General features: G+C 45.3%; 1 protein-coding gene and 1 long non-coding RNA gene across 2 annotated transcripts in view; one reads left to right on the top strand and one right to left on the bottom strand.

Moving 5' to 3' along the window:
- Nucleotides 1-367: 367 nt before the first annotated feature.
- TBX4 (T-box 4) overlaps nt 368-15,366 on the bottom strand; it is a gene marked incomplete at its 5' end in the record, with an annotated part of 67,355 nt that continues 52,356 nt past the window's right edge. Inside the window, 4 exons of the mRNA XM_019511119.1 lie at nt 368-2,263; nt 3,914-4,155; nt 4,752-4,840; nt 12,902-13,054. Of these exons, the coding sequence (XP_019366664.1) occupies nt 1,641-2,263; nt 3,914-4,155; nt 4,752-4,840; nt 12,902-13,054 (1,107 nt within the window). The remainder of the gene's footprint in view (nt 2,264-3,913; nt 4,156-4,751; nt 4,841-12,901; nt 13,055-15,366) is intronic.
- On the top strand, nt 7,671-11,092 carry LOC109293280. Its single transcript, XR_002096289.1, has 2 exons — nt 7,671-7,988; nt 10,925-11,092. It is a non-coding gene; the product is annotated as an uncharacterized LOC109293280 (long non-coding RNA).

Raw genomic sequence — 15,366 nt, 5'->3', positions numbered from 1 at the left:
AAAAAAAAAAAAAAAAAAAAAACCCTTTGCAACATTTGTTTTTATTAAGTATTTCATTTGTAAAAAGCAAAGCTGAATTGGACATGTGGCCTGCATTTGTGATATATATATTTATATATATATAGAGAGAGAGAGATATGTATAAATAGCTATTTAGCATGCAAGAATTGTAGTGATTTCCCAAATATGATTATAAAATCCACACCAACCACACACACAGTCTGTTGAATGGGTATATATGATGGTCCTGGGTGAAAATACCCTCCACTTAAGTGGCCTCGGGGTTGTCTTAATTTTAAACAACTTTCAGTCACCAGCCTCTATTCATTGGGATGGATTCATCAAAACACTGAAGTATTCTCATCTCTTTTTTTTATGTCCTCCACCCATTTGTTCATTCCTTGAGAAGCAGGAAAAATATACTAATCAAGGCAATGGACTAAATTCTTTGTTCCTTAATGGAACCAAATTCCCATTATTATTGGACCGGTGTCCACAGACTATGTGCTGTACAAACTTATAGGAAGATGCAATCTCTGCCCCTGTTTGTACTACTCTGCTGAAGACAATGGGAGTTTTGTTCCACAGAAAATCCCAGCAGTATCCTTCCCACAGTAATTATATGTAGTGATTTCAGGCTTTACCTGTTCCACTGATATTTGTCTGTCACCCAATGTCAAGAGTGGCTTAAGAATTTTTCTCTGTTAAAAAAAAATTGTTACATTTTTTCATTTCATTTACATTTTTTAAACAGGATCAGAAAACTTGAGCTGATACAGCCAGGAGCTGGGGGAATAAGCACAGACATTGCATTTCCCTTGGGACAGAGCCTTTTCTCCTGGGAGCCTGCAGAGGTACAGCCCCTTTGCCCCACTTCTAGTACCTGTGAAATGTATGTGAGAGCACTTTTTTCCATCGAGGCTAACTGGCATTTGTTCCAGGGACACGCTGAGTGTCTAAAGGACTATGCTGCTCCCAGGTTTGACTCGGAACAGTCAGGACTGACTCAAATGCCACATCTGCTTTTACCCAGAGAATCAAAAGACATGAGTTTCTCACTTCACTTTGTTGCCCCAGCTGGAAAAGTGGGGATAATACTTTAGCATAAGAGAAGGGGAAGTACTTCAGCTCTGGGGATAAAAAGAGTTAAAAGCAGACATTGCTGCTGTTACAGCAGACATTGTGAGCTAATAGACCATTTCCATCTCTAAGCCTTATTATTCTGTGACTTGATAAACACACAACATACAGTGAAAGTGAAGGTCATACTTTTCACAAGTAGCCAAGACTTACTATGAGCATATAGTATTTTAATGAAAGGAAAATGATTGGCACATTTCGCTTCCTTCGTCAACGAGCTGGTTCTTGGCTAAGGGAGGTGGGAGGACTGACTTTATTTAGAAGTTAGTAAGAGATTGATGAATCCAGGCCATTGAGCCAAGGGTTATTTTGAAAAGAATTGTTCTTTCCACTGAACTGTTTGCGTGTGCAAAGATACGAGCGCTTCATACACGCACAATCCTTGGAAATGCGCATTTGTGTAGGTTTCACTGAAGTGCAAGTTACCCACAGGTATTAACACCGAATTAACATTGTCCTGGAGCAGGAAAGCTAACTGTTTCATTACTCAGACACCAGAATCATCCATCAGTCCAGTTTTCCACAGTTCCCATTCCTGAATGATACTGTAATGAAGATTCTCTCGACAGCGAAAAGCTTTGTGAGTACAGAAATTCATTTGCTGCGTTTAGGTGTGGAGACGGGGGTTTCCTCTCGCACACAGCTGGGTGCACCCTTTCTCGCGGGAAAGATGAAGAAGGAACTCGCTCCCGAACCTGAGACTGTGAGAGTTGATTGTAGACGCTGAAGTGGCTGTTACCTGGTGGTTGCGAGCCTTGACTTGTGATGGAGGGGAGCCGTGGCATCATGGTGGTGGCCGTAAAATGCGCAGGGAAAGGCTGGTAAGGCACAGTTTCCATTGTCTGAACGCTGTAGCTGGTGTAAGGTGCAACCGAAGTCCACATATTGCAGCTCAAAGGGGGAGGCGGGGGCGGCAAGTCATCGACTGTGGAGACGCCTGCGATTTCAGCCCCAGAACTAGAGTACATGCACGCTTCCCTAGGTGTCACCTCACTGCAATAGGAAGGGCTTAACATCTGCTGGTCATACGGAGGTGGTGAACGGAAATAATGGTCTTCTCCGACGGAGGAGGTGGCTTCCAGATAGGAGCGCTTGCAGGGCAGGTCGAGATGCCGAGCAGTTTCTATAAACACAGAAATAAGCATTTAGGGAAAAGCTTCCAGTGAAAAAAAAGCATTAACCCCCCCACCCCCACCCCCCAAAAAAAAACAAAACCAAAAACCCCTGTCAGGCCCCTTGATATTTCTGTGGATTGCCTTTAAAGCCCTATAATTAGTTTCCCAAGTTTCTTGCACTGTTTTTCAGGCTGATCCAATTAATCTCCTTAAAAGAGATTTTGGAAAGAAATATTTAATATCAAAAAGGAATTACAGTGCTAATATTAGTCTAAACCAATCAGCCCTAAAGCATTTTTGGCTACTTTTATCAGTTTTTTAAAAAGTGACTTCGCCTACTGCTTTTACATCCCACAATTACTTTTCACTTATCCAGATAACTGAGGACCATGACACGTTTGTAGTGTTCCTCTTGACATACTCAAGAAGTCTTTTAAAATGTCTTATCGTGACCTTTCTTCCTGTCTTAACAAAAATCACTACACATTTACCAGATATTCACGTCAAAGGCTGCAGAAATATTTCAAGATAAAGCTGGTGGGGGGCCTCCAACTGGTAAATGTTTCTGAATGTGCTAGGGCAATAGGCCCCTTTCCTCTGGCTGCGTTCACCACCGTTTTCTCTGGAGGACCCAGTTTTAATGTGGAAGATCTTGTAACCCCATTGATCAGTAGGATTAAAGAGTTCGTTTTAGTTCTGCACCTTTGCCTTTGGCTTTTTCATTTCCCTGTGAACAGAGCAGTTTCACAGCTGAGATGAATGAGCAGCTAATGAGACATGCCAGTGCTGGGATATTTTTCTGCACAACTTCCATTCAGTGTAAAGCCTGGCATGATCAGATCTCATCTGATATCAGGCTGAAAGGAGTAGTGCCTATTTCAAGCCTGGTCAGCAGGGAAAGAAGGATGTCTATAAATAGCTACTGTAATAATAAAAATGCATAGACATTAAGATAATTAGTAAGGCTCAACCCTGAAAAGTGCTGCTCGTGTGCAACCCCCGTTGACCTCAGTGGCAATGACATGAGCCTCGGCCCTCTTTGAGCAAATTTTCTGAGTAACTATGCAAATTAACGTAGGCATGTATTTGCAACTGGACCAATATTATTGATGAGACTTATGAGGAGGCAGATGCTGCTCCATGAGTTGACCTGCTAATCTCGGTGCACCCATGTGTGCAGAGCAAGCTGCTATGAATTGTGCTGAGAGGATCCTTTCCATACAACTGGCGCTGGTACCTAGGCAAATGGAAAGTGCATAAAGGCACAGACACAGCCACTTCATGCAGATTTAAAGCACGGGTGTCTGGGCTTGTGGCCTTTATTTTTAGCTCAGATAATTTAATACCTGAAGTCCCTAAAATAATAACACAAATAAGAAAACCTGTGTAGTTGCATCTTGCCTACTGCCCCCCCAGGTGTGAACAGCCTGCTCTCTAGGGACCTGACCAAGCACAAGGCCCTGCTCCCTTAATTCCCCGGCTTGTGCAAGAGCTAGGAATGCTCCCTGTTTTCTGAATGCAAAGGGTCACGTGAAAAACTCCAGCAGCGCTGGCACAGTTCTCTCTACTTTGGGAAGCCCAGAAAAAAGAGATCAGAAGATCAGACTTGATTTGGGGTTTAGGGAAGAAGGTTTATTTGCTCTTTTCTGCCCAGTTACCTCTTCTTTTTAGGCAGTGGTAGAAAAGCCCTGAATCCCTCTGAGCTGTGAAGGTGTTGAGAGACAGATCTTGAGTATCTGAAGCTGCAAACTGCATGTGAGCCCCGTTCTCATACTGATAATGTTGAAGGGTCTGGTGATTCCCATGGAGTGGGTTCACATCAGGCTTTGCTGAGAGCTGCCCATGAGTGGACACCAGCCTCTGCCTCATGATGCTTTTGGAAATGACAGGGTACTCTTTGCTGCAGAAGGTAAGAAAAGTTATTTAGCACTTTGACAGCAGTCAGTATGTGCATGCAAAACAATGTTATCCTGCTTGGCTAAATCACAGCATCTTTTATTCACTGATTTCAAGGTGCTTTACACAAAAAGGATTCATCCTCACACCAGCCTTGTGGAAATAGGTCAGTATTGTTCTGAGACACTAAGAAAATAAGGAACAGATTTTTCAAAGACAAAAATGGCACGTAAGCACTTGAATGCCCAATGAAATAGGTAGTTCAGCGTCTGAGTGCCCCTAAAAGACGACTACTATCGATTTGTTGTACATATTTAAGCAAAGTCAGGGTTGGAATTCAGGAGTCCCCTGCTCTAACTACAAAACCACTTTTCCTCTCTCAAACCCAGGTATTACTGTATTAAAGCAGGAGATAAATGGCATGGCTTTGACTGCACACTAACTGCCATACGTGGTGATGTGTATCTATAACCACAGTCTGCACTCACTACATCCACACATACTGTATCAAAGCGCTTAGAGCGTGAATGGCAGGAGAGATGCTCGAGCTGTTTACTGTATTTTAATCGGCTGACATGTCATTGCTCTTTTTCTCCGCACCTTTGTAGCCGTGCCACACGCAGATCGCTGTCGTCGCTTCCCCGGAATCCCTTGGCAAATGGGTTGTTTTCAATTTTCAGCTGGGTTATCTTTAAAAGAATGAAGCAAAACATAAGTCATTTAACAGTGTATCAGAACCATATGTTCAGTGGCCAGACTAGATTTGCAGCACTAGAAAGATGCTTTTTTTTTTTTTCTTTTACATATAAGATGCGTGGTTTCATCCCGAGTCCAGCAGCAGTTCAGCTACTAAGAGCTGTTATAGCAGAGGAGGGGCTTGGTAAATTCAAAGCTGGGGGAGAGGCTCAAGATACAAACTTTAGATCTAGATCTGAACTTCTCCAAAGCTTTTATGTTCACTTGCGCTCAGCTTGATGGAACTTCTGAAGCTAAGGTTTTGGCTTTGCCTGTTGTTGAGCTAATTGTGAACTATGCCGTTAGGAGCTGAAAGCCAGCTTCCCAAGGTTAGGACTGTTTGCATGCGGGACCATCATGACTGAAAATGTATCTTCTGTGGTCCTTGCGCAATAAAGAAAAGTCCTTCTTATACCTTGATGATAGAGACCTGCAAGATTGTAAATAAATGTCACCCCTGCACCCTTACCACCCAGGCACCATGCTAACAGTCCTTTCCTCCTGCATGAGAAGATGCAAAATTCAGTACTACTGGGTGTGTCTATACGTGCTTAAATTTACTGCGCAGTAAGTTACCAAGCAGTAAGCAGGAATGGGCTGGTGTCTGCACATGCAGGTGTTAAAGCGCATTAATGCTGTGTGTGGACTGACTTGAGACTAAAGTTAGTCCCAAGTCAGTCCACACACACATGCACACAGTGTTACTGCTGTCTACACGTGCATTATGGCACAGAAACTAATTGGGTGTAAATTTGATACCTGCATGATGCAGGTATCAAATTTACACTCAAGTCAGCATAAGTCACGATATTTACTACACGGTACAGGTGTGCACGTGTAGACAGATGCCTGTACCGCGCAGTAATTTCAGTGACTGCGCAGTAAATGTGCACGTGTAGACGCACCCACTGTGTTGTAGGGAGGGAAGCAGTTAACCAACAGTAGACTCTCAGTAGCTTCCCAGAGCTGGTGTGTAGCACAACACTGAAAAAAAACCCTCAGATTTTTGAATATTTGAGTGAAATTGTAACCAAGGGCACTGCTAGAACTGACCCATGGCTGCAGAATTGAAAAAGTGTAGCTACGCTGATGAACAAAATTGTGTGGGGTAGAGGAAAATTGAATTTTAAAGTATGTACCACTTTTACCCTGCTTGAAACACTAGTAAATCTGTGTATAATACCCACACACCCAGACATCAGAGTCCTATGGAAGAGTTTTTGTTGTTAGTTTAGTTGTTTGTCTGTAGTGCTCATTTAGTAATCTTTTAACAAAAGACTTTTATAGACAAATGGGAAGGGAGTGAGAACACAGATGGGGGGTCACTGGAAAATTTGGCGTCATTAAGCCAGGCAGAAAGTTACAGCAAGAGTAGCTTATGGAGAAAGACTGTAGTTACCATCATAAGTTGGGCAACTGGTCATGATTATTACTGCTACCCTACTGAAAATGCCAAATAGTTTTTGATTAGGAACTAACTAACTCAGTTCTACTTCTCTTCAGAACTAACTGAAAACGGATCCTGGAAAGGAGAAAATGGGTTCATGGTCTTTTCAGGCTGGAGAACTTCAGTTCGAAATGTCTTCTCTATGCCGATCTATATCTGGTGGTTAACATATTGCTAAATCATTTCATCTAGGCCAGGGGACTTCATAGGACTAAAATTCTACCATATCCTCCGGTGATGTCCAGTGTTACAACGCCTGTTGAATCACCAGACCTATCTCCTACTTCAAGGGTCCCAGTCTTACTGATAGTTATGGGACTCGATAACACAATTGCTGCTGCTGAACCTCCATGTGATTTTCCCCACCTAACCTCATACAAAGAAAGCCCTGTAAATCTTCACTCCTTTCTGAGCCCATCCAGCATAGTCTAAGAGCACTGTGTGCGGGGCTGGGGAGACAGCGGGGAAACACCCCAATCCAGGTACGTCCGATGTCTCAGGCAGGAGTGCTGCAAATGCTCACTGGCCCAAAGCCAGTAAGGTGGCTGAGTGGCATTTAGGGCTGGTTGCAGACATTAGAGCCTTGTATCCGTCTTGTCCTTCTGTGTGATCTGCTCTGCCCTTATACCTCTCTCACGTTCTTGTTCTCTCCAGGAAGGCTGTAATCCCGTGCAAGTCTTGGAAAAAAATGGAGAGGAGCAAACAGAAGCAGGACAGGTCAGTGGTCTCATGCTTGGTGCATTTGCCCAGGAAGTGAATGTCAAGCCCAAGGTGTTTATTCACATTTTCTATTTGAACCCTTCTCTCTTGCTTCTCAGAGCAGTGCTAAGTAGGCATAGGACCTAACAGCCACGTAACTGGCCCTAAATGCCACTTAGGCTGCTTTTAGCAGACTTTTTGCTGCTTACTCTTCTGAAGGGGCAGCTGGATTGGGGCCATTGAGCTGGTGGGGTTCTTCACCGATGCACAACACCACACAACAACCCTAAAAACCACAGCCCTTAGCAAGTAGCTGATGGCTTTTTCAGTTCACTAAGTCATACTTCACATGTCCATGGCAACAAAGGAAAGCACATAGCCTGGATTCACAAAAATCTTAGCTATTAGCGAGCCTGCCAGCATTTTTGGTGTAGAGACTGAGCCAGACTCTCGGATGTTCCTTAGGCATATATGGAAAGGGACATTATTCATGTGCGTGGATTTACTCCAGACTCACTGAGGGCACAACTGCAGCCAGGTTACTTGTGGGGAAAAAAACGGGGCTGGCTTCGGCACTCTTGAAAACGTTACTCATAGTCTGAGCAGGCTCACCCTTAGGTTCCTACCCAGCAAAGGAGGGCGCTAGACATGGGGTGTGAGGGAACATTAAAAAACTACCCTGTTCTGTTTAAAGCTGCTTGTCTCCCCTGGACTTCAAACTGCATGTGTGTCTTGGCATCCTTCTCCGGGCGCTTTCATGGTTTTCTGAAGACAGGCGAAGAGGTAGAAGAAAATCTGTCTCAAAGCCAGTTTGTAAAGCATTGCTATGCACTTGGACACCTGCCTTTGACTGACTGCAGTGGTGCCGCTCGCGTGCTTTTTCAGGGTTAAACACTGCCTCCTCAACCTCATCTTGTTTTTTGCATGTGACACAATGCAAAGAAAAGAAAAAATAGGTAAGAAATGTAGATTCAATGATAAGCAAAGAAGTGACTGGCAAGTGTTAGTGACATCCGGCTGGCTCTAGGGCACTCGCCTCACACGCGGGTGGGTGTTGGCTGGTCTGGGTTGGATGTGCTTACCTATTGTTTCCATACTCCTTCAGTTTTTCTCCTCACTGCTTCCCATCATCTACAGCTTTGGATTCTCTGGCTATTTACTGCTGTTTCTCGCTCATAAAAAATTCAGTCTCTTCAACAAATCTCCATGCAGTTCCATCTCCACATAAATCCCTGCACTTCTTTCCTCTCCCCACCTCTGCCTTAAGCTTTTCTCAATTTTTGCTTTTTAGTGCAGCCTTTATTTCTTCCTGTTATTTACCCTGAATCTCACATACTTGGCTTTCCAAGTGACATGTTCTTCTTTTAACAGTAAGTTCTTGTGTCTCTCCTTCCAACGCTGGTCTTTTCTCAAGTGGTGTCTGCTTTTGTGCTTGCTTTAAGTGTTTGCCTTCCAGTGGGGCAGGGCCCTGCCTATTGTTAAACTTGTCAAATCCAGCAGACATCTCTAACGTTTTGGCCAGGAGGAGCCATTTTGGTGGATTCTCCATGTTGCCCTTAAATTGGAAGCACCAGCTCTTGAAAGGCTACTGCTGTTCTTATCGTTTCATAGATGTTAGGGGCTGGAAAAGACCTTACACATCATCAGGTCCAGCCCCCCTGCACTTGGGCAGGAAAGACGGCTGGGGGCAGATGACCCCAGCAAGGTGGGCATCAAGAGATTTCTTGAAGATTGCCAGGGTGGGTGACTGCACCGCCTCTGGGAGGCAGCCTGTTCCAAACCCTCGGCACGCAACTTGTAAAGAAGTGTTTCTTTATGTCTAGCCTGAAGCGATCTTCAGTCAGATTATTTCTTGTCCTCCCCTGGGGGGCCTTGGTTGTAGATGCTCCCCCAAGCCCTTGATATACTTCTAGGCTGCCACCAAGTCCTCTCTGAGTCTTCTCTTCTCCAGGCTGAACAGTCCTAAGTCTTTCAGTGTCTCCCCGTACGACCTGGTCTCCAGAGGCCTCTAATCATGCGTGTGGCCCTCCTTTGGACTCTCTGAAGCTTCTTCTTGATGGCTGCTCCCACCGGCACTCAGCTTCTGTAGCCTCTTCTGTCTTTCCCATCTTCCCTTCCAGCAGCCCCCTTCCTTCCCTACGCCCCAGGAATGAACCACTGCTGTTCTTCAAACAGAGTGTCCACAAATCTGCTTCTCCTCCTTCTTGGGCCCCTGCTCACTTGGTAGTAGATTATGAGCTGCTCTCACACCAGATCATTTGGGACTAAAACACTACCCCAGGGACTTGTCCCTGAGAATGTCCCTCGGATCCTTTCCAAATGGGCACACCGCACGCCCCTACACACTTAAGCTGCTAAGGCCCTTTGGCAGCAAGGGTATATATATAAAGGTTTAAGAAATACCAGACAGAAGGCAAGACATAGACTCTTGCAGAGTAGTTGCAGTGCATAAAAGGGCAAAAAACGTGGCGTGTACATATGTCCTGTGTCCCTGGACTCTTAGGCCTACCTCTGTGACATGGGCAGAGGCAGAATATGGGTGGCCAGCTCGCAGCTTCAGTCCTGCTGCTTCCTGGCCTGGGCTTGCTGGTAGGTACTTCCACCATCCAGCATTTTTGGCCTCTGGGGATTTCTCTTTCCAAGGACTTACAAGAATGTTGTTATAAATAGCACCTGCACTATCCTTTTGGATATAAATATATCCTTTACTCAAACAAACAAACAAACAAACAAATGAGAAAGCTCCTGTCATACTAATATATGTGATCAGGTGATGTACGTGACTGGAGACACGTGAATTTAACTAGCATGGTGGGGGGGAGGGCTGCTTTTAACAGGGATGTCGAGATCTACTCTAGGCAGAGTGTAAACACAGCCTGGGACTGATGCTCCTGGCTCTGTTTCAGATGGAGCTGGTATTTTTTCTCCTTTGATTCCACAGTGGATTCTGTGGTAGCCTAACAATCATCTGATGAACCGCAAGGAGCTTAGGGGTTTTGCCCAACCCCCCCACCCACAAACCAACGTGCAGCCAGGCAAGTTTTAATTTCATGTCTTTATTTAGTAACTCTGTAGCCTACATTTGGGCTTGGTTCTAGTTCAGTCACAACATAGCTTTAATGAGCCCTTTCTTGCCAGAGAAATGCAACATTTTTTTTTCCACGGCATTCCACCTCTTCTCTCCTTTTTTTAAAGTAAGTCATTTGCAGTTTGCTTGAGGGCAGAGAGATGTCAGAACTCAACTATTTCTGCTTTTGGGGTGAAAATCCTGCCCTTCACTATAAAATTTTTGCTCTGAAGTGAAATCCTGACTCCTTTAAGGTTGATGGTAGTTTTGCCATTGACCTCAGTACAACCAGATTTTGGTCCTTGATAGTACGTTATGAGTTGCTCATATGGTTTCATCCAACCCAGAAAAGAAATATGGGAGCAATATGCCAGGACATAAGTCTTCATGCAGGGGGAATTTTACCCATGTTATACCGTCATTTTTGGGGGGCTTCATAATAAACAAGAGCTTGAGTTAAACAGTTGTTTCTCTTAGGAAGTGCCTCTCTCCCTACCTGAATATTCCTTCCACAGAAGCATTTGGCTTTCTGCTGAAATCCAGGAGACTGCACCCTTTCAACTATGAGTGGGGGCTTTGAGTATTTCTGTCTGAAAGAATGGATGTATACTGGAAAGCTCACCAAGCTCAGGGCTGCTGGGTGGGTGCAAGGCTGCAAGCCCTTGCTGCGAGGCCTCTAGCTGAGGCTGGTTCCCCCGGGAGCTGTACGGCAGGTCTGCAATCTCCAGCCCCAGGCAGCACCGAGTCAAAATCCAGGCAATAGCCAAAAGCCCTTTATCCATTTAGGTTAAATTGAGTGCCATTCTTCTTTTTTTTTTTTTGTAGGGATGCTTTGGAGGAGACGTTAACAAAGCCGTTTGCTGCTGAATGGACAGATTTCCAGGAAACCTCAAGTCTAAAATGGCCGTGTTTTCTACAGGACTTGGCCTCAGCCACGGCTGCTGCTCTCCCGACACCTGCAGAGTGCCCCTGAGTCCTATCGAAAAGCTGACCCAAAAGATCCTTCGTCCCGCGTCATAAGACCAAGGGTTTTTGTCCTCCTGGATCTACCCTCAGCCTCCCTGCTGCACACCACTTCCCTACCGGCCTCCACCTCTGAGGCGGCTGCACATCAATGACTTTGGAAATACAAAGTTTAGGAAACACTCTGGGATCTTTCGGGATGAAAGGTCCTATTGACATGTAAGAATTACAGGCAGCTAATAAATATGCTCTTCCGTCCCTTCTTGGTTAACCATGTTAGTCACCTGACACTTAATAACTACAACTTTGCAAGGAGGACTCACATAAGTGTTTGGCCCGTTTCATTTTGAACACAGATCTGTGTTTTCCCTACACTTCTACCTGGCTCCCTAAGTGCATAACTTGCACAGGCTTCTGCCATTCAAATGTCAAAGCAGAACTGAACCTACTTGTGTGAGGAGGCCCATCAGACAGACCAGACGGGACCAGGATGTCTACATTTGCAATGCGTAGAAGAGGAGTTGGTCTGGGAACATGCTGTGTAGCTTTTACCTTTCACCAAAGCAATCTCCAGCTACAACGCCTGGCCTTTTGTTCAAGGGTCTCCACACAGCATGTTCAGGTACACGGCACGGCAGATGTCAGAGACAATTGCTGGGAGTTACGGGACAGTGGCACCTAAGCTGCGATGGTACCATCTGTCCAGCTTGCTTGGAAATGCTGACAATTATAAGATGTCCCCAAGTCCATGGCCCCTTTCCTTTTGTGGGTGTGGTATGTGGTTGGGAGAGGCGGGAGCTTCATGCTACATATTACATCCCTGGCCCACCACTGCTCCACCACAAGCACCCAGTGCTGTAGGCAAACGGACCTGTTTGAACCAACTTGCTAATGAATGTGAGACTGCCGGAGGATTCGTGGAGGTCTGGGACCCTAGCCTCAAAATGGGGTCAACCTCTGGACAGCTTCAGCTTACACCAAGAGTTCCTCTAAGGATTAAATACATTAAAAAAAAAAGCCACAAAGAGGAAAAGAACATCCATTACTTTATGGGTCAAGTTCCTCTTTCCTTTTTCTACCTCCAGCTCTCCCTTTACATTCTCCCCTCCATTGATACTGTCCACATCGCCCATGATACACATGCCCTTTCAGATAAACCCTACCAAATTTGGCTACTCCCCACCTGCTCAAGAACAAATAGCAAGTTGAATGTTGCGTGATCTATGACAACCCCTGACATACATCCAAAGACACCGCTGAGTCCCGTGTATTTTATATTCCCCTCAAAAAACAAAACACAAACACAAAACCCCTCCTTCCTCCTTGGTTTAACCACAAGGAAAAGCTCTTAACTACCCTTTTTTGGGGTCACATTCCTTGTATGTCTCACTGAATACATATACCATAATTACTTTTCACTGCAGATTTATGAGCAAGCTTTACTCGTCATTATTAGATCTGCTTGCTATTTTGAATGACGGCTTAAAGTTTATGAGTGCTCCAATTCATTAGTCTCTGTATTAGCTGAGGCTGCCAAGTATTTTTACCCAATACATTTTTTTTTTTTCCTTATTTCTCCTGAGCTACATCCTCTGCCTCTGGCCTAACAGGCACTGTGCTTGGAGGGGCACTTACTCAGCTGGAAGAGTTCATTTTCCTGCACAATAGCAACATTTAAAATAAATATGCTATGCTTTGAAGTGCAGTACCCACACTGATGGTTACATACCTGTGCCAGTAAAAAAAAAATCACAGTCCATTTTGGTCTGGGTTAGGAAGACTGCAAACTTCAAAAGCAACAACCAAAATAAAGCAGATTTTGTTACAAAAAAGCCATACCTTATGATTCTGATAGGAGGTCACTGATATAAAGGATGTTTCAGGAAACACGTGTGTGCAGAAGGCTGTGTTCTTCGACCCGAAGGCATTGTTTTCATCTGCCTTCACAATGTGCAGCCGCGGCTGGTATTTATGCATTGAATTGAGAATGATCTGAAATGCAATTAATAAAAATGATACTTCTTTTAAACTAATTGTAATGCGTCAACAGAATTTAAAATGAGAAATGCAAGTGTTAATAAAAAATGTCACAACAAAGCATGAGCTTTGATTGCAAATAGGGGCAGGAAGAGAGTGAGAAAGAGCTGAGCTCTGTAAGTTGCCACTTGAATTTTTTTTCTTGGCTGTCTCTAGTTCATATGTATCATAATTTACAGGGGGCAGCTTGTTGTTGTTTTTTGTTTGTTTTTTGTTTTTTTGTTTTTTGTTTTTCCTTTTTTAATATTCTCATCTCGGCACATGTTGAGGGTGCACGATGTGTTTGCCAGCAGATTAGCATGGGATCCATAAACAGGCGTTACAGATCCATTACCATGCTCAGTAACTTACAGCCTAATGCAAGCATCGGTCCTGGTGGCTGTAGGTGCAAAAACAACTTCTGCCTGTCACATGCGACTCGAACACAGGAGTTCGGGCACCTCGTTGGTGCATTTGGACCGTGCGTGCGGTGCACGAGGGACTGCACGCAGGGACCAGGGGGAGCTGAGTCTAGCTCCTGTTTGCGTGCATCTCAGAGGTCAAGCCCCCCTTGTCCCCGACACAGTGTTGGCTCTGATGCCTACAACTGGCCTCTGGATTGGCGTGGAAAGTTGGTGGTGTCGGTGTCGTGGCTGGAGGCGCAGAGCAGGCTGGAGGGCACTGCCTGGGGGATCACAGTACTGGAAGACAAAGGTTTGCTGCAGAAATGGGCCAAGTTGAGGTGTTGGGGCGCAGGGCAGGGCTGAAGGATCGCAGTAGGATTGAGCTGCACTCATAACCCTTTAGGGAAGACAGAACTGGGCTGCTCAGTTGCCTGTATAGTCTCACACGCATTCATTTTGCTCATGTTACAAAAATAAATGTGTCGGTGCCTTTATTACTAGCGAAAAAGCCCTTCTCCGTCTTCTCCTTATCTCCTTCCTGTCTTCCTGGCATGAGGTTTAGGCTCTTTATCTGCTCTTTTCCCCTGTACTCTGATTTCATCCTGCCATTCTCCCTGGGGGCTCATTCATCTCGACATGGGAGCGTGAGGCTTTTTTCCCAACCAGTCTTTTCAAAACCCCAACTCCTTCCCACAGCTGCCCACGCCCCAAGCTTCCCCCAGTCAGCGGGGAAACTAGTCGTGTCACTCTCTGAGGGGGAAAAGCCAGCAAGGTAAATGGAGTGGGATGTAATGGGCCAAATCTTCAGCTGGTGGAAACAGAGGCTGGTCCCTTGAAGTCCATGAAGCTAGGCGGGCGTACGGAGGTGGAGGAGCTGTTTTAAACAAGCGTTGCAATAGAAATGAAAGGGCCCAACCCTATGCGTTGCCTTCGTGCCCTCGCATGCTGCTGCAGTTCAGTTGTTCTGCGTTTCACAAGGCGGAGCAGGTACTGGACAGCAGCGTCTGCGCTCTTAAACCTCCTCCTCTGGCTGTCTGTACGGTAACTCTGCCCACAGTAGCTGGCTGCATTATATACCGTATAAATGCAATTTTTATTGTCGACATTTTCCAGACACCCCCTTCCCTCTTCCCCAAAAGGAAGAATGAGGAATTTTTGGCATTTTATCAGCGTCGCATCGTTTCTCTTAACCATTTTGCTGCTGTTTTAGTGCAGGGCTTGGCCCTTGGAGGGTTGCTGTAGTGCTTGCCTAGTACTCCTCTCCGTCCCTTCAAGAGCCAAGCCCTGGTAAAACAAGTCCACAGCAGAACAGTCAGAGCGCCAAGGCTTTCATTAAGAGTATGTCTTAATTCTTAATAAGAGTTGAGTCAGTTAAGCAGTTCAGGGCAGTGCGAACTTTCGCTACCCGCTTTTTGCAGTCAAGGGAGCACTCGGATGAAATGCCTTGCCCAAGGTCCCACAGCAAGTCAGTGCCAGAGCCAAGACTAGCAACTTGCCTTGACACTGCTCAGTCTTCAGAACAAGGACTCCACCGCCCAGCACAAGGCTGAACACCCTGGCCAGAGTCCCCCGATTCCCACTCCACCTATCCTATAAATCATGCTTTGATGTTCACTTGAAAAGATGCTACGGCAATGGCCAAAGCTAAGACTGAGAAGACGGCTGCACTGCAAAGGATATTTTACAGGGTTTCAGAAGGAGACAGCTGTGCCTCACACGCGTCAGATAGCTCATTTCTGAACTGTCCAACGGAGCTTCCTGGGGGCAAACTCCATGCCTGCCTGAGCGATCCCAAGGCTTTGCATTTGTTGCCCTTGTTGCATAAATCTGGACATTCACAGCTGGAGATATGTAGAAAGACAGATATATAAAGCCAGAGATATT

This window comes from Gavialis gangeticus, unplaced genomic scaffold (assembly GCF_001723915.1).
Source record: "Gavialis gangeticus isolate Ggan-Ray unplaced genomic scaffold, GavGan_comp1, whole genome shotgun sequence".
NCBI lineage: Eukaryota > Metazoa > Chordata > Crocodylia > Gavialidae > Gavialis > Gavialis gangeticus.
The sequence above is the reverse complement of the archived record's forward strand: the minus strand, read 5'-3'. Positions and strand labels throughout refer to the sequence as shown.